Below are 23,527 nucleotides of genomic sequence, written 5' to 3'. Positions count from 1 at the left end.
TCCAGTGGGACAGTGGAGTGTGCACAGGGGCATGTGGTCCCACCTCCTGCTTCCCCTGATGGGATAGGGACACAAAAATGGTTGAGGTTAGGTGCATGCAGCCACGGCATCTCAGGACGGGGCTTGGTGGCAGCTGTCCTCATGATGATCAGTGGATGACTAGATAGGCATGAGCCTCTCCCCTATCCCTGATTCAGGTACCTAGTACATCCTGGTGCAGAGGTTGTAATACCCTTTGGGGTCACCTATCCACCTCTGGTTGGGGCACCTGGCTCTTAGAAAGAAGAAACAACTGACTAGACTTTCGTGCCTCTACCTGGGTCACTGCATATCCCACCCAGATGCTGCTGGAAGGGATACTGCCAGTCGGTGGTCGCACGTGCCCTTGCACACTCTGTCACTGGGGACCCTGTGCCTGTGAGGGGCTCTGCTCGCCTTGCAATTATCCCCATACTTCAAAGACAGAAGTGACATATAGCAAATAAAAAATATCATGACATGCACAACAGTGTACTTAATGCCCCTGAACTCTACCCTTTAAATGGTTAAAGTAGTATATTTTATATATATGCATCACCACAATAAAAATATTTATATGGTATAAACAAAAACAAGAAACATCATGACAGGTGGAGAGAGAGAGACCATGGAAGAAAGGGAAAAGCTTTCTGTGTAGTACTTTTAATGGCACAGTGTTCCTGCTCTTAGAACAAGGGTCCCGCTTTTTCATTTCGCACTGAGCCCCCCAAATGATGCAGTCAAGCCTGCCTGTGGCCGCCTTGTAAAACTACCCAGTCTTTACCTTTCCAGAAAGAATCCTGCCCTCAAATCCTGAAAGGCACGTGCTGCTGAGCTGACTCTTATCTCTCTCTCTTCTTCCCCCACAGGTCTTGTGTTGGCTGTGTGTCAGGCCCTGGAGAACACTACATCTGCCTTGAGTGGTGAGTCCTGTCCCCTCAGCCCCTTGGTGTGGGATGGCACATGGGGGGTGGGCAGGGAGCAGACCTTGGCCAGTTTGTGGAGCCTGAGCTCTAAGCTTCCCTGTGGGGCTCCTGCTGCTGTGCTCACGCCCAGCTGTGCTCTGAGCGCTCTCTGCTTGGCCTTCCCATGGGCCAAGATTGTGCTGCCGGGAGATCTGAACTGCAGAGCTGAGGGAGCTATTTCCCTGCCCGCTCAGGGCTCACCCCCTCCCACCTCTCTGTTCAGACAATCATTGTGGACAGCAGTGCTGGAAAACAGCCTGCAGGCCCTGAGAACTTGAAACTAGCTCATCTAATAGTCCATCTAAAGGAGAGCCCAGATTCCTGAGCCCTTGTGTCTGCCTCCGCCTGGTGATCTTTGGTTAGTTATGCTCTGGTTTGTCTTTTGACATTTGTAGTAACATTTCCCTTGTTTCGTTTTAAAGACCCTAGAGAAACAGATTGAAAAGTTTGGGAAATGGAGGAGGCTAACCGCTCATGGTCAGAGCGCTGCAGAAGCATCCCCGTTACATTCGCACATCACTTTGGTCCATATGCACTAATAGTGAGACATAGTGAGGAGACGATTTTGACTCCTGCTTTTTAAACTCAAGGTTTGGAGTTGTGCGCTTTTCCATGTTTCGAGAAACTTCCAAATTTTATCCTTTTAAAATATCACGATGTTCCATTAAAATGGACCCGTGTAATTGAATTAAGTATTCCCCATTAGGTAGTTATGTTGCCTTCAGTTCAAGTTATGATGCTACATTTTTATGCCTAGAAGCTTTTTCCTTATTTTGGATACTTTCCTTAGGATATATCTTCAGGAGCAAGAATAAATATATTTATGATCCCTGGTACAAATGGCCAAGCCACTTTCCAAGTGAATTTGAGCTGATTTTTATACCAGTAATGCACGAGTCTGCCAGTTTCACAGTTCCCTCATTGGCATGGGGGATGGGAGCATGCTCCCATCTGTTATTGCAGTGACCCCCTGACCTGTCTGTGTCTCCCTAGTTATTTCAGGTCAATGTCGGTGTGTGTGTGTGTGTGTGTGTGTTTCACCCTTGGCTAATTCAATATGTAAAACCATTTTTAACGTTTACTAAGGAAACATTCATACTAGAAGAAGAGAAATGGTAATGAAATCAATCCCCAGATACCCATCACCCAGCTTCAACAATTAGCATCACTCTGCTATTTTTCTTTCATCTATTCTCCCATCTTTTTTATTTTTCCCTTTGCTGGGATATTTTAAAGCAAAGCCCACTTATGAATATTACTTTCATCGAACAGATAGGGACTTTTCAGAGCAAAGCCACAGTCCATTGCACCACAAAAGCAACAATGATTCTTTTTTTGTTAGATTCTTAAATATGGAGGGTAGATGACGATGCTTTCAATTTTGTGACCCTTCATTTAATTTGCATTTCCTTTCATGGTTTCATATTTTGCTTTCTACTTATATTTACCTTTGTAAAACATGCTCATTTATATACTGCGTGACTGACTTTCATGTCTGAATTCCTCCTAACCTCTTAGACTCTGGATGTCGGCAGGCTCACTTACTGAATCCCAGACTATCCACACAGGTGTAAAGATGGGTCGTTTTAGAACAGAAGTGACAAGGGCTTAATCCAAGGTGTAAATATGCAGGTCTCTGCACTCTGAGCATTGACAGGAATGAGAAACAATAGTGGATATAAGAAGGGTTTGATACATTCCTGAGTGAGTGCTGGAGCAGGACTGCAGGCATACTCGGGATCAAGCTCAAACACTTCGATGGAGCAGCATGGAGAGAAAATTGCAAACTCCATGTGCCAATCAAGGGTGGTACCTGAGCTTAAAGGAATAGGGGCGGATCCCATGTGGCTTTCTTGTAATTCTTGTGGGGAAAAAATTCCATGTTCTTATTACTTGACAGTTAACCTTGGCTTGTCTTATTGAGGTTTCATTGATTTCTTCCAGTCTTCCTCTCTTTTAGATCCCCAAATGTGCAGGGCAGATTATGCCAGAGGCATAGGAAACTGACATTATTGTCATCAATAAATGCTTCTCAGACATCTGCTTTGGGTGGGACTTGGAGGGATGCGTGTCTTGGGCTGGAGGTCAGGAATCCTGGGAGTTGGGCCCAGCTGGTCTCAGTTTTACCAAGTCCTGAAGCAAGTTATTATTCTGGCTCCTATTTGGATCTTAGTTTCCTCATTTGTTGGACTTGCATCAGGAACGGCCTGTAAGATTTTTCACATGTGACCATTCTAATGAATTGGTGGAGACTCCTTGGAAAGCTTTGTTGAGAAGGATTATTAGGCTACCTTTGGGCTGTTAGGAAATACAGGGGTGATCCATAGGCAATGCCTGCCTTGGACCCAAGGTAGGGAAGTGATAATGTGACTGTCATGTATTTAATTCTGTTAGAACCAGACACTATTTTACACTCGGGTTTGAAGACTCTCTTGCTGAAACTATACAGTCCTTCTCTGTCCTTGTCCTCAAAGGGCCCACCATACAGGTGAAAAGGCAGCACGGGAACCCATGAGAGCCTCATCATGACCTAAGGCTACACAGGAGTGAAATCAATAGTCTGGGGGTTAGGACAAAAAATTTTATCTGGTTGGTTGTCAATTTGTAAAGCAGGCAGAGAAACATTAGCTGGAGGCAGGGTGAGGGTGACAGCACCTACAGCTGAGAACATCTGTCACACCCTCCCGGGGAAGGAGTTATGACCTGTCTTCAAAAAGCACCCTTTAATGTCCCTTAAAAGGGACAGACTGCACCCGGTTAAGTTGTTGGGTGGCTCCTTGCTTAACCCTCCTAAATGTTGCACAGTGCTCAGGCTGCCCATCTGGTTCTCATGTTTTCATGAGACTCGCTCTAATGACTGAGGGGTGTGGTGAGGGCCTCGCTCAGGCACCTGGGAGCCAGGCTCCAGGCTTCTCTCTGCTATCTGTCTTGCATGATCACGGTACTTAGGGCGGTTCTTTAAACCTCTGAACTACTGCTCCTTCCTCTAGCCTGTGTCTAATCCACCCACATGGAATCGGGGAGTGTTTGAAGGCTTGCTTAATTTAGTGTCAGTGGTGGTGATGAAAGAACACGGAAAATTCACAGTGGTGTCACTCCTGGGAAGGTCACCATTAGCAGCTTGCTTGAGGAGGTGGTAGTCAGATTTTGATGGTGACATTAGGCTTAACTATGTTGAGAGGGCGAGTTTGGGCTGGAGGTGCACTGAGGGAGGGCAAAGCAGATGATAGGAAAAAGTCTTGGAAGGTGTTACTTGTTGGGGAAACAGGTAGAACATGGGTCAGACAGCAAGCCAAGGATCTGTTTATTGCTCATCTTGCCAAACAAAATCTTCTCAGAATGCAAAGTGCTTCCCCATTCCATTATCTGGAGTTTTCCCATGTAGAGCTGCAGTCATTCTAAAATTAGAAGGCTCACGTGTTCTACCCAGGTACATGGTGCACTGGTCCAAATGTGTCTTTAGCACAAGAGACTTGGTGTGTCTTAGTTTGAGAATAAAAGCATATATATCTGTGTGTGCCAGGACTTCCTTCCATGCTTAGAGGAATGTAGAATCTCAGAGAAGGAGGGACACTCCGTTCTGCTCTAGGATTTATCCTTATCATCCAATTCCTCATTTTAGCTTCCTTTTTATTTTCAAATATGTTTTTATTGATTTCAGAAAGAGGACGGGAGAGGGAGAGAGGGATAAAAACATCAATGATGAGCTAGAGGCTACACAGTTATCACTGATTGGCTGCCTCCTGCATACCCCCTACTGGGGATTGAGCCCACAACTTAGGCATGTGCTCTGGTTGGGAATCGAACCATGACCTCCTGGTTCATGGGTCAACGCTCAACCACTGAGCCACACTGGCTGGGCTACCTTCCACTTTTTGCAAAGGAAATTGTGCTGGGTCAGAAGGAAGGTTGCTCAGGGTAGTAGACAGGCCAGAGGATATGGAATCAGGGACCATAGTTCTGACTCACTAGCTGGGTGACCTTAGTGGAGCCCTCTTAAATCGCCCTGCACCTCGGTTCTCCCATCAACAAGATTAAGGAGTGGCATTAAGGCATTGTCTTTTCAAGCTGTGAGTCACGAAGTCACTTTAGTGGGTCATGACCAACTTTTTTTATGCAATTGAATAGCTTAGAATAGAAAATTTTGTAGTGCATTATATGAAGAAAGGACCAGTATTGTCCCATGAGGCTCTTGTTTTCATTATTGATGGATTCCTATATTGACATTCAGCATCATTTTATTTGTAGGAGCTGTACCCATATTACACCTTTATAATTTCCAGATTTTATTTCTTTAGTGAAGGAACTTACACACTTGCAGAATAAGTGCCATAATCCTTCTAGACCTGTATATTTTCACACACACACACATACCCACACCTGATCTCTAGTTCTTATTTATTCCTAATTTCAGTTATTTTAATCTACTCACCTTTATCAAGAAAGTCTTCCCAAGCATTCAACTTATAATAGAAATCACAGCTCTTTCCTTATGAAAAGACATTTCATTAGTTTACGTAATAAGTAATTAAATTGCGTAAATACTATAATGAGTGCAACTGACAAACAGACTTGGAAATAAACACAAATGTCCTTTGGTGAATAGACAGCTTACCTGGTAAAAACAGAAATGGGCTAGAAAACTAGAGTAGCCAACTAACTGAGCTAAGGGTCTAGATGTTTTAGCAAAGGAAAGGAGAGGGTGGAGTGGGTAGGTCAGGCTCAGTGAAGAGAGCATCCACCATCTTTGAAAGAAGCACAAAAGTGACACAACTCCATGATTTAAAAAAAAAAAAAACAAAAACAACCTAGGCCTATTGAAGCCTTACTGTTCTCCCACCTTTTAGTGATTTTTACATTTATTTAGTTCACATTAATTAAGTACTACCTCATACCAGGAGTTGTGCTAGGCTCTGGAGATACACATGAGGATTACAGATGAGGCCCACCATCACAGGGCTCAGGGTCCAATTGCTAATGTTGGTGATTTTTATATACCAACATCAATCATAAACATAGACAAAGTCCTGATCTACCAAGATGGATTTCTTTGAAGAAAAGACCTGCTTCTACTATATTCAGACTTCCCATGTTTAATCCAAGTGCCAAACTGTCTAATTTTCATTCTCTTTGTTACATTGCATCTTCCTCTGTTTGGCCCGTGGTGCTGGGCTGTTTTTCCAGCTGATCCATTACTCTTCTGGTTGCTGTGGTCCATTCGTGAAGTTGGCAAAGAGGGTATCTCGGCCAGGAACCTTGCGCTGCAAGAGCAGAACCCAACCACATGTCAGCCTAAAAGGGGGTTGGCTTTAAGGAGTCAGCCCTTAGACCAGGGGTCCTCAAACTTTTTAAACAGGGGGCCAGTTCACTGTCCCTCAGACCGTTGGAGGGCCGGACTATAGTTTAAAAAAAACTATGAACAAATTCCTATGCACACTGCACATATCTTATTTTGAAGTAAAAAAACAAAACAGGAACAAATACAATATTTGTATTTGCATGTGACCCGCGGGCCGTAGTTTGAAGACCCCTGCCTTAGAGAATCCACAGCAATGCTGAGCTGCCTGTCCACTGGGAGTGCAGGAGCCAGGGTGACCACTCAGATCTCCACTGTGGCAGTTTGTGGCCATGTACTCCACACGCACCATAAAGATAATAGCAACTCATCTCACTTTTGTGCCTCTTAGCTCAGAGTCTCGAGGGAGACTTGGATTGGTGTGTCTTCCTTGGTTAGTGGTCACCCAGCAACTGTGGCAGGGTTGGGAGGAGAAGGCTACAGGGTAACACGGTGCCAAAGTACAGTGTGGGACTTGGGCAGGACAGAGTCCCTTATCAGACCTGGAGGAGTCAAAGACCAGCCTCCCTAATCCAGAGTGATTCTTTGAATCACTCATTCAATCACATATTTATTGAGCACTTACTATATACCAGGCTCTGATCACAATAGAAATAGGGCCTTTTCTCAAGGACCTTCTACTCCCCTAAGAAAGATAGACATATTATGTTTTAATATATCAAATCAGCATATTTTTGAGAATGTCAATATTGAATGGTAGTGCGTGTGAGGTAAGGTGGCTGCGTATATCACTAATGGGTATAGGTAGTGTTTGCTGAGAAAACAGATAAGAATATAGCCCCGAAATCTGCACTTTCCGTCCTCAACCACGTTGTGCTAAGCCTGATGGGAAGAAGCTGAGGGACACATCCTTATAGGCTGAGGTGCCTTCCCCTGAAGCCAGCAGCCCTTCCCCATCCCTGGAGTTCTCGCTCCTCCTCAGCTGGACAGTGCTGGGTTCTGGGAGTTCGGTGAAATGTCTGTGTTCCAGGACTGACTTTCCAGCATTCACTCCGGAGCTTGGTAAAGAGAATCACAAACCTCGGAACGTAGGCCATCACCTTAAAGCATCCTCTTTCCTGTCAGCCTTGCTGTGATGAAAGGGAGGCTTTGGGGTACAGGCATCAGCTTTGTTAGCTGAGAGCCCGAGCCAAGTTTGAGGATCACCCTGGAGTGTCTGGTTATTTACTAATGAAGGGACCTGTGGCTATTTTAATCCAGCCAGGCTCTGGTGTCTGCCTTAGCAGGCTCGGCACCTGTTTGATTTACAGATTCATTCTTAGCTTTCCTGTCTTGGAAGTTATGGCCCAACTCCCTTTCCTGTCTTGAAAGTTATGGTCCAACTCCCTTATCAGAATGTGCAATGGAACATGACTTCACACATCTGGCCATTTTATTACCATGTTGCATTGACTAAAATATTTCCTAAATACCAAAACACGCTAGTGTTAAACAAGGGGGGGGGGGGGGCGGGGGAAGATGGAGAAGTTGAAACAGACTGGAGGCCTGTTCCATTCACATGCCAGTGCCATGCGGCCTGGGTTCAGAACACTTTTCTTCCCCGTTGTCACTTAGCGACCAGGATAGCGATCTTTTTTTTTTTTTCTGAGCCTATTTTCATCCTGACTTTTGGGAGCTTGGGATAGAGTGAAATCTCTCTCTGCCTTACACAGTAGGTATAGAAAGGTACTTTGGGAATCTTGAAAACAGAAGGTGTTAGATCCTCTATGAAATCTGCTACACGGGAATCTTTCTTGTGCTCCGTAGCATGACAAATGGAAAAATAATCATGAATCACGTAAAACAGTCCATGGAGCCCCTATAAAATTCTGGGTCTAGCAGGCTTTCCACTTGATGTGCTGTTAAATAAATGCAGCCCAGCACAGGGAAGGGCTCTAGAAAGCTAGATGCACATCTAACCAAACGATAACCAGATTGTAGTTGTCAGTGGTTGCCATTTCCCAAGGATTGAACCCTAGGCCAGTACTTCCCAACCTTTTTCAGAGTAAAGACCAAATTTTTTTAAATATATTTTATTGATTTTTTTACAGAGAAGAATGGAGAGGGATAGAGAGTTAGAAACATCGATGAGAGAGAAACATCGATCAGCTGCCTCCTGCACATCCCCTACTGGGGATGTGCCCACAACCAAGGTACATGCCCTTGACCGGAATTGAACCTGGGACCCTTCAGTCCACAGGCGCACTCTATCCTCTGAGGCAGACCAGTTAGGGCAAGACCAAATTTGAACATCAACAGTGTTTGAGGTCTCTCAGATAGTCATTGTGCCTTTCGCATTAAATTAAATAAATAACATGACATAACAAAGCTGCTATGGGAACTCAGTAACACTTCAAAAGAAATTTGTATTTTATTGATCACAATAGAATCTGCATAGTAATATCTGAGCTAGAACTTATAATACTCTCACTTTATACTGGGTACTGTTCTATATACCCTCATTTAAATCCTACAGCTCTAAGAAGAAGGTAATATTATTAACCTCATTTTACAGTTGACAGAACAGCAGCAGAGAAGTTAAGTAACATGTGCGAAGGTGGGGTTTGATCCCAGATAACTACAGAGGTCTAAGCACGTCACCTCTGTGCTTTTAAAAATACACACATATATCTCATTCCCACCACAGATATTGTTTGAGGGGACATTTACAAACACCTTGCACTATTAAGTAACTGTGATTCTCTTCTTTCCCCTTCCACAAAACAGATTGGCAACTACACTTTCTTGGGTTTTTAATCCTCCTTGCCACTAAAAATTAGACATATATCTTAAAGCAAAGTATGGGCATGTGTGTATATGTATGCATGTACATATGTGAGCATTCCTGTGTGCACATGTGTGTATATATAATCTCTGATCTTAGGTTCTTAAGACGAAACTGTGGAATCTTCTTTTATACATTTATTCTTCCATCCATCAAAGACTGACCCCGGTCCTACAACGTGCGGAGTACCAGGGGAGCGACTAAGACATCGTTCCTGCCCTTGAGAAGCTCACCGTCTCACAGCAGAACTGTCTGGCTAACAAATAATCACACTCTTGTGTGGCTTGCCTGCTGTCAGGTGCGGTGGGAGGGGCAGAGGGAACACAAATTAGTTCCTTGGAGGGCATCAGGGAAGGCTTCTCAGATGCGGTGACTTTTCAGCTGAGTTTGGGAGGCTGAGGTGAAGTTAAGCAGGCCGGCTTTGGGGGAGGGGATGTGCCTGCAGGAGAATAGAGGTGAGTCTGGAAGAAAGCAGCGGCCGGCTGAGGCAGCCTGTGCATGGACGTTGTTCTGAAGTGTATACACCATTATTATTGTAAATGTTTGCCTACATCTAGTCACAGGTGGGTGCTTCCTGATAAAATCTTTTCATAGATTTCTGTGAAATGGCTGTTACTAGGCTTCTGAACCACAGAGGATTAAGCCGATAGGACTCCAAGTCACAAAATCCATGTAGATAATTACACGGCCCTCCCACTCTTTCGCTTTATTATGTGCAGTGTTCCCCGTTTGCCAGCTGCCTTGGGTGTATATCCTGTGGGGGATGGTTTCTAGGTTAGAAATTCTCACATTATTCTCAGAGCTTCTGCTTTACTTGATTTCAACTTCTCATTAGCAGGTGAGGGAATTGTGCCTTTTTTATCTATTTAAATTTGGCTTGATGGAAAGGTGCCTAAAAATAAAATCATTAGAATCTGATAGAACAGTAGTTACAGTAGAGTTTAGAGCCAGGTGGCCTGGGTTCAAGTCTTAGCTGTGCCCCTTGGGGGCTGTGACCCTGGGTGAGTTACTTAACCACTCCGTGCCTTGGTTTCCCCATCTGTGAAGTGGAGTTAACAATAGAGCCTATCTCATAGGGTCATTGTTCAGATTCAACAATATGACATGTGTAATGTGCTTGAATAGTGTCAGGTGCACAGTAGGATCTATTTGTAAGATTTACAAAGAGAGAGAGAAAGCAGAAATACACATGTAAGAAATAGTATCTGAAATACTAAGATGGCCTGAGCCAATTGGTGGCAAGGATATGATTGACGTATAAAGACAGAAAGGGCTGTGACGGAGTAGGCCATATACTAGGTAACTCAGTGCTCAAGGGCCTGCATGTCCTTGAAACTTAAAGAGTGGCTCAGAGGACGTCCCCCTCTGCTCGTCAGGAAGTGGAGTCATGAAACGTGCTACTCTAGCTGATGCAAAAAAATGAAGCTTCTCTTTTAGAATTACTGTACCCAAAGCAGAGCAGACACAGTCTGCCCCTTCGGTGACGGTTATGGGAAACGTGGAATGTTGTGCTCTATTCTGAGCAGTGAGATTTAGGAGGAACAGAGAGCAACCACGGTGTGAAAAGGCTGAAAGCCGGTTGAGGCCCAGAGGGCAGAAAAGGAAGAGGGGAAGCACAGAGAACCCCAAAGAAGAAGAACCCCAACAGGCCCACACCCAGACACATCATAATTAAAATGCCAAAAATTAAAGACAAAGAGAGAATCTTAAAGGCAACAAGAGAAAAGAAAACTGTTGCCTACAAAGGAGTTCCCATAAGGCTGACACCTGATTTCTCATGAGGAACTCTACAGGCCAGAAGGGAATGGCATGAAGTACTCAAGGTAATCGAAAGCAAGGATCTGAGACCAAGATTATTATATCCAGCAAGGCTACCATTCAAAATAGACAGTCAAATAAAGAGCTTCCCAGACAAAAAAAAAAGGCTAAAGGAATTCATCACCACCAAGCCAGCATTATAAGAAATGCTAAAGGGATTGCTGTAGTGAGAAGAAGAAACAGAGAGAGAAACCTAGCCATACAGAATTAAAATGGCAATAAATAAGTACCTATCAATAATAACCCTAAATGTAAATGGATTAAATACTCCAATCAAAAGGCATAGGGTAGCTGAATAGATACAAAAACATGACCCAACTATATGCTGTCTACAAGAGACCCACCTCAAAACAAAAGACACACACAGGATGAAAGTGAAGGGCTGGAAAAAATTTTTCCATGAAAATGGAAAAGAAAAACATGCTAGAGTAGCAATACTCATATCCGACAAAATAGACTTTAAAATGAAGACCATCACAAGAGACAACAAAGGTCACTACATTATACTAAAGGGATCGATCCAACAAGGGTATAACCCTGGTAAACATATATGCCCCCAATATAGGAGCACCTAAATATATAAAAAAACTTCTAGAGGACTTTAACGGAGAGATGAAAAGGAAGAGTGAAGTCTCGGCTCCCTGTGCCCAGGGCCCAGCTCATGTCACAGGGGCACAGAGTGAAGACAGCACCCTCACTTGCTTGAGGAATTCACGTCCCCACTTGCTACTTGAAGCACTTTGACGCGGTTGTTTAAAATAAGGTAGAGCTGTGTTGCTCCTCCCTCATGCGAGGATTTAGGGCAGTGGTTCTCAACCTTCCTAATGCCACGACCCTTTAATACAGTTCCTCATGTTGTGGTGACCCCCAATTTCATTGTTACAAATTGGACATAATTAAAGCATAGTGATTAATCACAAAAACAATATGTAATTATATATGTGTTTTCCCATGGTCTTAGGCAACCCCTGTGAAAGGGTCGTTCGACCCCCAAAGGGGTCGCGACCCACAGGTTGAGAACCGCTGGTTTAGGGAGAGTTTGATAATTACATGTGGGGACTATTTATAGCAATTTATATGAGAAGAGTTCACTCCTGTTTCCCCTTTTGATTCTAATGAGTTAGAAATGTACAAAGATGGGGAAATAATTAGATAGTTAAACGAGGAGTATTCCTAATTGAGAAACTGAAGCTGTTGAGATTAAATGGCTCTTAGGATTAACCATCAGATGACAACATGGAAGAAATTCCATTTTTTCTAAAAGAGAAGGAAAGTTCTCTGGGACCCTGGAGAAAGAGGATGATATACTAAAGGGACCATTGGCCCAATTTGAGTTGACTTACTTTTCTGATTTTTTTATTCTCATAATTCAGTGTGAAGGCTGATTGCAGAGGGCTGTGCTGGGCATCATAGATGGACAGGATCACTCCCTGCCCTCGTGGTCCTTTCAAGTGATGGGAGTGAGGAACAGAACTGCAGACCTTTAGAAGAGAATGCAAACCATTCAAACCTTGAATGAAATGCCTGTCCCCCAGAGTTATAAGTCAGTCAGCGTCAGGAGGGGCCTGGCCGGCTGTCCTCTGCCTGAGGACGCTGAAGGAGGCGCCGTGGGGAGGGCATGTTTAACTGTGTTCCACCCTGGGCGGCCTTCCCAGCTTGGGAATCAGCTTCAGCAACGACAGGACGCTTGAAAATGTGTGTTGGGAGGATCCTAGGTGTTCAGGAACCAGGAGCTCTCATCCGTGAACCAAGGTAAAGCAATAGGAGCCGAAGTAGGAGACATGTGACCTGGATCTTAAAGAGCAGGTTCCCTAAGCAGAACCTTTCACAGGTGCAGGTGACATGTGAAACCACTGGGCCGCTGGGCTGCAGCAAAATAATGGGACGAGAGTGAGGAGAGATGACCCCAAATCTTATTGCCTTAACAGCAAAAGTGCAATTCTTACTCCCCTGAAGTCCACCTTGGGCCCTGGGCGGCTCTCCAGGGAAGCTGATGGTGCTGGTTGAACCTCAGTATCAGCAAGTGGGATGCAAGGTCTAGTGACGGCAGCTGACCGCTCTCACCCACATATATGTCACTTTTTAGTGCTCACATTTCATTTCCTGACGCAACTCGTGTGACCATAACCTAACTTCAAGGGGCTGGGGATGACCAAGCCTTCTGTGTGCCCATTAGAGGCGTGCATATACTGGCACACAGGCCACATACAAATCTCTGAGCAGGGCCTCAGAATCTAGTTTTAACATTGGTGTCCCATATCCACACTAACATTTGAAGACCACAGGGTGAGACAGGAATTCTGAACTTTGGCTGTACGTTGCAATCACCTGGGAGTTTTTAAAACGGATGTACTGGACTTTCCCCCAGAGACCCCAAATCATGGGTGCTGCACTGAGGTCTAGGCATCCGCATTTTTTTTTTCAGTCTCCCAAGGGGAGTCTAATATGGGGCCAGGGTTGAGACCACAGGTGTGGGGAAAGCGCAGGCAAGGCCTGTGGAATCCCAACCCTAACGCTGCCCGAGATTCAGTTTGCATATCTGTCAATGGCAGTGGAGATCAAACATGTGAAAGTACAAGACTGAACAAATACGGGCTATTATGCGCTGGCAGGTGTGGACTTCTTTATAAACTGGATCTGGGTACACTCTTACACACGCATGACATTTCCCTCCCTCCCACAGAGCCAGGAGAGGAAGGAAGGTGCCCTATCGTCAGTAAGTGGGCAGTCCCTGCTCCCTCCTGGCTGCTTATCTTGGGGATAAAGGCAAAAAAAAGGAGAGCAAAAAAACTCCTTCCCTGACTCTGTTTTCCTTTCCCTTTTCCAAAACCATTGCCTTTCCCAGGCCCCTTTCTCTTCACTCTCCATTCAACCTGAGACCTATAATCCCCTACAAACCTTTCTCCAACCTCTTCCTGTAGCTCATTCCCCACTGACACCCTAGTCCCATGCCAGGACAGACAGCAAGCACCTGGCCTGGGCAAGGCCCCTTCCTGCTTTCTGATGGTTGAGCAGCATAGAAAATCCATATTTTCAGATAATCCTTACCCAAGGCATGTCCCATAGCGGTATTGTTAGGACTGGCAGGTTCAGCGGCACTCCAAGAGGTAAAGTGTGCAATAAGTGAGGTCAGCTTTTGTGAGCTGGTCTGGCACTCTTACCTACTTTTCATTTTGTGTCAGGTTATATCCTGAGATCTAGCCAACTGATTTGCGAACCTCTTCAAATGCTACCATTCTGTAACCTGGAAATTGCCTCAGAAGTCAGTTTTCTTTAGTTATAAAAATACCGCATTGGCTTTCTTTCATTGACAGAGTTAAGAGTTAATGGTGGAATAAGCTGTTTTTAATTATTTTTCCTCTCGTGTCTAAAAATTTTCAAGGCAGAACAATGCAAGAATACCTCATAAGAAATAAATGCAGCACTACTTATGAAAACACAGATTTGTGCATTTGATATGAATTGTTGACTTTATGAAAGGATCAAGAGACTCCCCCACCCTAGACAGCTATGATATAGGTCCTTATTGGTAATGCTTATACGACTGAGGTCCTTAGCAGTGAAGGTTTTATGTCACGCATCCTGTTATAAACCCAAAAGCTGGAGCCCACTACCTTCCTACCCATCAGCCTGACCCTCCCCTCCACCGTCAGGCCTTAATCAGAAGTCAGCAGGGCTGGAATGCGGTGTTTCCAAAGGAAAAGATGCTCAAGGAGCTGCCCCCCTCCTTGTCAGCAGGGGTCACTGGCGCAGCTTTTCCATATCTTCAGCGCCTCACGCATAGTAGGTGCATTTGGTGTTTAGCATTGATATATGCATGGTGTTAGGTCTAATCTAGACATTAGAGGTTTATTGAATTAAATAGAAATGCTTAGCAATCCTAAAATGAGCCTCCTTAGAGAAGATCTCTGTGGTATACGTTCTTGCAAATGAAATAGTTGAACATGTATTTGAACTTCTGGTTTAAGTTGCACCCAATGCAACATCTACCACTTAACCATCAATTATGAAAACCACAGTATCAACGTGCTGTCAAAATCAGACCCAAGCACACTCCTGCCCTGCGAGGTCCTGCTGTATGCAGCCCCACCTCCCTCTCCTGCTGTAGCTCACACTTCTTTCCTTCTTACTCTTTTTGCTCCAACTCTCTGGCCTCCTTTCTTTTTCTCAGATGTGTCAGACTTTTGTCTGTCTCTAGGCTTTTGCACTTGCTGTTCCTGGGATTTTCTTTCCCCAGTTTTCTTCATGGCTCACTCATTTGTGTCCTTCAGATCTCAGATCTGCTTCCCCTTCTCAGAGTGGCCTTCCTTGAATGGTGACCCCCTACAACTGCTCTCCTTCATAGCACTCACTGCTGTCTGTAATGATTTCATTTGGTTATTTGCTTATCATGAGCCCGCCTCCCCCAGTAGACCTAAGAGTGGGATCTTGTCTGTCTAGTCCATTCACGTACCCCCAGGGCCCAGCGCAGTGCTTGACAATAGAAGGCACTTGATATTTTGGTGAGTGAGTGAATGAAGGAATGAAGGAATACTAAGTGCCATCCGAGTGCTTTACATCACCATTGCATCTTTACAACATTCACTATTGATACATGGGGAAACTGAGGCCCAGAGGGTTTCAGTGACCTGCCCAAGGTAAGAATCAGTAACCAAGAGGCAAGATTTGATCTCAGTCTACCTGTCTGCAAACGTCTGTGCCAGAATCAGTTATGAGGTTATGGTTCAATCTTAAGTTTTTGCCTTATTCTGACCTTCATCGATTTAGTAGTGGGAAGTATTTTGTTTATTCCTATAACTTTAAACTTTTTGTCCATGGCCTTGAAATAGGGCATTACCCACAGTTTTCAGCAAAAAAAGTAACAAGCAAGTGTTTCGGTAGATGCCTATTTGGGGGGGAGTTGTAGATATCTGCTTGAGCATGAGGATTATAGATGATTCTTATTTGAGAAGTCATACGCATATTAAAGTCTAGCTTTTGGAAAAGAAAACCAATAAAAATAAGGATGGCATCACATGGAAAACAGGGCCAAGCTCTAGACAGCATTGATGATGCTCTGGTAACAACACCCTTCCCCCTGAGGCAGGAGCTCAGAGGTTGAGCGAGTGGGTGTAGCGGCAGCTCTGCAGCGTTGCTGAGATCTGTGCAGCATCCAGACGCAGGCTAGAACACTGTCACAGGGTGCTCAGTGAGCTAAACTCTGGTTGGAAAGGCGATTAAATCACTGTTTTTACAAAGTATATAATTATATACCTGGAAAACACACACAAACCACCTGTTGGAAATATTAAGAGTGTCTAATAAGATGCAAGTAAAGAAATAAATAATCAGTGGTTTTCCTATAAACCATCAATGACCAATTATAAATATACTAGGCAGGATCACCTGCAAATAGTTATAAAACAAACTATAACCTAAATAGGAACTACAAAAACAACATAAAAGATGTGTTTGAAATCTATTTGAAAAATACCATAAAACTTTCCTTTTGAGGTAATTTATTTGACTAAATAAAGAGGCCTGTGCCGCAATAGGAAAATACAATGTTATAAAATTGTTAGTTCCTCCCATTACTACTTCAGAAACTTAAGGCAGTTCTAGTTAGCCTTAGGATAAGAATGGGTAAGGGGGAATTGGAATAAATTATTGTAAAGTTTACCTTTAAGAATAAGGCACAAGAAAATGTTGATTTAAAAGGTGGAGGGATCTGTGCTATCCAATATTAACAAGTAATATAAGCTGCACTAATTAAAACACTGTGAACTGGCACAAGAATAGATATATTCGTGGAGCTCCAGCAGAGAGCCAGTTACACATAACAGGTTGACATGATAAAAAGTGGCATCTTGCATCCCTAAGGAAAAGGGGGTGATGTCACAAATGACTCTGGGGTCCCAGGTTAGGCATTGAATTAGAGATAATGTTAGACATGAAAACCTAATGACATATTAGCTGATTGGGACATTTTTTTAAATGGAAGCATAAATTTTCTCTAAGAAAATATAGGTGAATATTTATATAACTTACCAAAAAAAAAAAAAAAAGGCCAGCTAATAAGAACATTAAAGACAGAAACCATAAAGGGAAATAGATACATTAAAATCCTAATTTTCTGAACTTAACAAAAAAAACCACTGTAAGAAAATCCATTCGCAATATTTGCCAATATTTGTATCTTAAAGTAGATTCATATCTTTAATACATAAATTTCTCATACAAATCAGTAACAAAAGATTTAACACCCCAGTAAGAGAATAAGCAAATTATTTGAATAGATAAGTCACAAAGTAACTACCTGTGACCAACAAGCATAGAAAAGATGTCCTACCTTGTTAGTCATCAAAGAAATGCAAATTAATTTGAGATATTTTCATTGATCAGATTAACAAAGATAGAAATAAGTGTTGGAGTACAATGTAGATAAGGTTGGAGACTGGTATTTTTGGGTGTGCAAGTTGTTACAACTTTTGTGAGAGCCATTTGTTAATAGTTATAAGGCTTTAGAATGTCCTGTTTACTCACTGACCCAGAAATACCACTTCTAAGAATTTATCCTAAGGAAATAAGCATGGGTAGATTTGTGTAAAGACAACTACAATGATGTTCATTGCAGCAAGATATTGATCAGGAAAACGCCAAGCATTGATATGGAAAGAAGTGCTGGGGAAGTTTACAATTGCTTTGAAACTGATGGATAGGACCTGTGTCCATATTACTGGAGCACACAGAATGTTTAATGCTCAGGTCACACACGTAAATAGCAACGATGCATTTGATGATCTATTGTCTGGGGAGGGAAATTTTTTTCCCCATTTTTATGGAAGTTTATCAGTTTTGTATCCTGCAAGTTACTGTGAATTTGGGGCCACATTTCTCATTTACACTTTTGCTATTGAACACCTGCTTAGGTTTGGATAGTACTAGTGGACATAGTCATTTGCTTGAATTTCTGACTTGTGTTGGCCCTTGGATTATAAGTGTACAATTAGTGTGGATTTCCTCTTCCCTTTTCAGTTGGTGAGGTAGACTGAATAATAGTCTCCCAAAGATGTGTACATCCTAAGCTCCAGAACTGGTGACTCGGTTACCTTCCACAGCAAAAAGGGACTGTTAAATTAAAGACCTTGAAATGAAGTGATTATCCTGAACTGGAAGTTGAAGGATTAGAGTCAGAGTTGAAGAGGAGATAAGAGAAGCAAAGATTGGAGAGATGCTGCCATGAGTCAAAAAATTCTAGCAGATTCAGAAGCTGGAAAAGTCAAGGAAGCAGAGTCTCCTCTAGAGTATGTCAAAGGAAGCTGCCCTGATGACACCTTGAATATAACTCTATAGATTCATTTCAGACCTCTGACCCCCAGAACAATAATTTGTGTTGCTTGGAGTCACTAAGTCTGTGGTAATTTGTTATAGCAGCAATAGAAAACTAATACATTTGAAAAAGGTGAAAAAAGCAAACTTATATTTGAGCGGTAGTTATATGTTAGTTGGTCCCTGATGAGACGTTCAGAGACTTGGATCCTGGTCACAGCCTGGAGAAGCCACCTCTCTAGACCTCAGTTTCATCATCCCTAAGGTTCCCTTCTTACCCTACAGTTCTTTTCCTCCTTAAGCATGTGTTTACCATCATTAGCTACATCATTGTTTTGACACTGATGTGTATGGGTGAGGCTGCTGAGTAGATTTGAGTTTGTTTTGGAAGCTGGCTACACTATTGTTAGCATTTTCCTTTTTGGGGTGTGTGCCTGGGTGTGTGCTGTGTTCTCGCGTGGAGGATCCTGGAGCAGTGCAGTGAGCCCTATAGAGGCAAGTGAGGACATACACAGGTTAGAAGCTATTAGAACTATGACAAATGGATGGCAAGGTGCACCTGAGATTGGGCATGCAAACCTCAGAGAGTCTCTGTAGTGATCTGAGATCATTCTAGAAGGATGTTCTAGAAGATCCCTCCTACTCAGACCCCTACTCCAAATCGATGCAAAGTGTTACACATACGGAATGGGAAGTTTGAGGTTATACTAACACATCAAGGCCCTGTAGTGGAGCAACCCCGGTGTCCACATTCATTTGCCCAGTAGACCCACAGGACCTGCCCAGAAGAGAAATCGGGCCTCACATGGGTCTGCTTTCTGATCCACAGAAGGGACACAGTAAATGTTGCTGAAAAAACTGTTTGAAACATTAATAGTGACAATTTTCACTTAATACTGCAGTGTATGCTTATTTAATAACTTGGTATGTGGGCATTTTGGCATTTTATCACATACAGTCTTTCTTCTACAAATAAGCACAAGAACCATAGTAAGTATCCATTACTGTTTGAATTTGAATAGATAAAAAATAAATGTATACATGTAGTTTTCATATTGTGTTTGTGCCTATAAGGGATCAGAGCTAAGTTTTAAAATGAGAATGAATTAATCTTATCACCTTTAGAAACAAACTCTTGTGAAATTCAGCATTCACACCCAAAGGAAAGCTGTTTTTATCAGGGAATGGCATGAAAGACACCTTTGTTTTTCGGAGCACATTTGAAGCACAAGTGATGATTGAGACACATGTGAGGCGTTCATAGTTATAACTTGTTATCTCAACATGTGGAAAGGTTGTAAAATGGAACTGAGGTTTTGAAGTTAAATGTGGGAATATGGAAAACCCCTACTTTACCCAGATTCAGTTCAATAATCAAAAAGGATATCAAGAAGCAGCAGGTGAACAAAACAGCCTAGGACAGTGAAAAAGGAAAAAACAATCCCAGATAGTCTTGGGTTCCTGCCATGTACTAATCAGCAGAGTGACCTTGGGCAAGTCACTTAACCTCATGAGTCTATTTCCTTGCCTATTAAGTGGGGAAAATAATATATACTTGTCTGGTGGTGCTGAAAAATAGGGGTCATGGCTGACACATTTAGCCACTCATCTTGTCCACACCTGGCCTCAAGGGATGCAAAATCCAGCTGAGAAGATGCCAGGGCCATGCTCAACTGACCATGATCAAACACAGAGCTCATTAGTCCGTGCTCTAGAATCTTCTCCCTTCAGCCCCACCTTGGCCAGGTGTGAAGAAGGAAGTACCACACGGGAGTACCTGTCCAGGCCCATGGTAGGCTGTGGAAGGCTCCCGTAAGTATTAGATAGGCTCTATCACTCTTCTTCCCCATCTCAATCCCTTATTGTGTTGAGGCCCAAGGTTTCATCTATAATCTTCCTTCTTTCCTCTCATTCTTCTTGGTATCTTTGTTTTTCTCTCCTTTGTATCACCATAAAAGGGGTATTAACTTCACCCAGGTATGCGATCCTGGGAAGGTAGGGCATGACTTGCTCATGGTTTCTCTCTTCTACAGCAAGTTTTCTCTTCTATTGTATGTTTCCCTACCTAAATAAAGAGCTCAGTTAAGATTTGGTGAAAATTTTTATAGAATTGAAGGTCTCACCACAAAACACTGGAGATATACCTTTGTGCAACTCATTTCCTGAGCTTCATGAACTCTTAATCCATGCCATGTGGACTGGTGCCCTGGGCATGTCCAAGGGATGAGAGTAGGGAACCGACCAAGCTGTGGTATCTTTGACATGGCATGGAAGCTGTACGTGAGCCTTTTCTTAGGGGGTTGGAGGATAACAAAGAGGACCTTGCACTCACCAGAGTAGAACCCTCCCAAGAAGGAACACTGTTATGCTACTGTCTCCAGGAAGGGGGCCTGGCTAGCTGGGGACAGGGTGACAGGGAGACTTCCGTGTACACTTGTGTTCCTTTTGAAAATCAAGAAGGTAAAGTGAATGGATATTTTTTAAAACCAAGTTTCCTTTAGCCAGTTTACAATCCAAGGACGATCACAGAAGCACAGGTGGGCTTTGGTTGCTCCATCTTGAGTAGAGTAGGTCTCTTTGCACACACGTGGTGGGGTGACTTCTGGATCGTGCCAAGCTGGAAAGTTTGGTTTAGGTCTGGAGGATTGTTGGTCCCCGCACACCACAAAACTGAATGCCACTTGCCCTGGCCAACCTCCTGACACTTCAGTGTTGCCTGTGTCAATGTGGGTTTATCCAGGGGGGTTCCATTCCAACCCCATTCCTGACCCGGTCTAGCTGGGGGCCGAATAGCCCGAGAAAAGCATCACCCAGCAGTTCAGGTCCTTGTCCTCAGCCCCACTGTCAGAGAACTTGCTGGTGGGGCCATGGGAGCTGACAGTGCTTTCTGTAGGAGTTAAATTAGAAGCGGGTGGGTGGGTGGATTTACTCACAGGTATTGAAAGTATCCACAACAGGTATGCAAACCTAGAGACCCCAGCAGTCTTTTCATGTGAACTAAAGAAGGAGAGTTGCTCTCTCCCCCTGCAGTATTTGGGCCTGCATAAAATGAGCCGCACATTTCAAGGAGATTTGACACTGGATCCTGAAACAGCCCATCCAAGTCCATTATCTCAAGAGATAAGAAAAAGTGTGACATATAGGGCCTAGCTGTCCTATGTTCTGAGGATTTGATTCTGGCAGGCATTTTTTGGAGGTAGAAATAGGAGGCACAGGTGCGTGGTCCTTAAGTGTGTATAAGGAATCTTGCCCCAGAAATGCTCTATGTCACCATCTCCAAGAAATGGCTGCTGGCAGCTTCAGCTCTGGACTCATACATTTGTCATGGGATTCGGTAAACCTCGAACGGATTGGCATTTTTCTGCACTACAAGTTGGGGGAAGTTTCATTTTATAATTTGGAATATAGATCACATTTGTATACTTTCAATGAAAGTTTTGCAGAAAAACGTATGCCCTATTTCTCCATCAGACCTTCTTCAAAATCACTTACAATTTGTGTAGTCAAAGATGAATGATGAACAACCTTGCAATCTATTCCATGTGTTCTACATTCTTCCTGTGTTAATAGAGAGTAATTGTAATAAAACACCCAAGTACATTAAAAAAAAAAAAGTGGGTGGGTGAGTAAGTAAACTCTGTGCTGCCTCTGGGCTTGGAATACTGAATACTGGCCGTTTTTTCCACTCTCAGTTCCCAATGAATATGATCATGTCATATGTAAAACCTGATATGATTGGGGAAACCTGAGCCAGGAGTCACTTTAATGAATGGCTAGAATTGAAAGGAAAGGCGCTAACTGCTACCCAGACACGTCCACGCATTGTGTTGGCGTGCTCCAGGACCAGATAAACGTTCGAAAAGCCCAGGAAGCCCCGGAAGCCTAGACTTGGCTTTGGGCTGACGTGCTGCCTAGGTGGCTGAAACGTTAGGGCAGATGTCTTTTCATAGCTCACCTATGAGTTGAAAGCAAAATAAGGCAGGAAGTCAGAGAGAGACCCATTCATACACCCTTGATTATTTACTCAACATGATGCAGAAAGACATTTGTGTTTTTTGGAAGTTCTATTCCCTGGCAGTGAAATAAAACCTCCTTTCTAGGCTAGAAAGATTGATGTCCAACTACATTAAAGGACTATGTGAGTAAAAGGAAACTCTGTATTCCCAAATGAACACAAGAACTTCCACTGTTCTCATGTAAGCGTAGTGCGAAGTGCATTATCAAACCCAAAATTTGCAACGCAAAAATAAAATTGTTCGGGTAAGACTGAAGCGCAAAAATATCCCCACTTGTGAAGTTTTGAAAATTGTTGTATGAGGAGAGTGTTTTTATTTTAGTCACAAGACAGGAAGAAGATGGGAGAGGGGAAGTGTAATCTTCTATCTTCACCGAAGACTAGGATTCAACCTTGTTTTAATTTTTTTTCTTTCTAACTACATCATTTTTGGATGCTAGATGGTAAAAGTACATCAAATCGGTGATTATATGTTGAGTTTCTTCTCAATGAATTTTGCCTACTTCTTTGCAAAACTTTCTATGATTCCATTTATAGAAAGGAAGGGATTTCTTAATTTTTTTTCTCTTTTAATCTATTTCTATGTATACTAGACCAGTGGTTCTCAAACTTTGCTGCATATCAGAATCACCTGGGGAGTCTTTAAACATCCCATTGTCCCAGCTGCACACCAGACAATTAAATCCATCTCTGGGGGTGGACCAGGCATGGATGCTTTTCCAAGGTGGTCCCCATGTGTAGCCAAGGTTGAGAAGCAGGAAACCAGAGCTGCACTTGTCAAACTGTGATGTGGACACAACCCTGGGGGGCGGAGGCTGGTTAAAATGCAGATTCTAACTCAGCAGCTCTGGGTGGGGTCGGATAGCCTGCCTTCCCAATGAGCTTTGGGCAGCGCCACCGCTGCCGATCTGTGGACCATACTTTAAGCAGCAAGATCTTAGACTAGAGAAGGCAACTTAGAGCTAAACACTAGACTGTAGACACTGATTACAAAGCGCTGCACAGGTTCTCACTTGTCCCTTGACTGCTGTCCCCAGCTTTGTAAACAGCAAAGCTGCTGGAGTTCTTTATCTTCCTTTTCCTATAAGGTTTTATTGTTGTTGTTGTTATTTGCAAACCCCAACGGAAAAGCCCCTCTTTCTCAGACACTGCCTCATGGTCTTCTTTACCTTGAGAACATCCGTCCCCCCTGAGGTGGAGATTGGGGTCCTCCCCCCCTCCCCTGAGTGGGTGGCACCCCATGTTCTCTGGTCTGGCAGCTCGCCCAGTTGTGGGAACATTCC

The 23,527-nt window shown here is 43.4% G+C and overlaps 1 protein-coding gene across 1 annotated transcript in view; it reads left to right on the top strand.

The window, feature by feature from the left end:
* TGFA (transforming growth factor alpha) overlaps positions 1–23,527 on the top strand; it is a 93,604-nt gene that overhangs the window by 31,314 nt on the left and 38,763 nt on the right. Inside the window, exon 2 of the mRNA XM_070428459.1 lies at positions 888–941. Within this exon, the coding sequence (XP_070284560.1) occupies positions 888–941 (54 nt within the window). The remainder of the gene's footprint in view (positions 1–887; positions 942–23,527) is intronic.

Source organism: Myotis yumanensis, unplaced genomic scaffold (genome assembly GCF_028538775.1).
Source record: "Myotis yumanensis isolate MYYU_CA2020_CCGP unplaced genomic scaffold, mMyoYum1.0.hap1 SCAF_11, whole genome shotgun sequence".
NCBI lineage: Eukaryota > Metazoa > Chordata > Mammalia > Chiroptera > Vespertilionidae > Myotis > Myotis yumanensis.
Note: the sequence above shows the minus strand (reverse complement) of the source record. Positions and strands in the feature narration are given on the sequence as shown.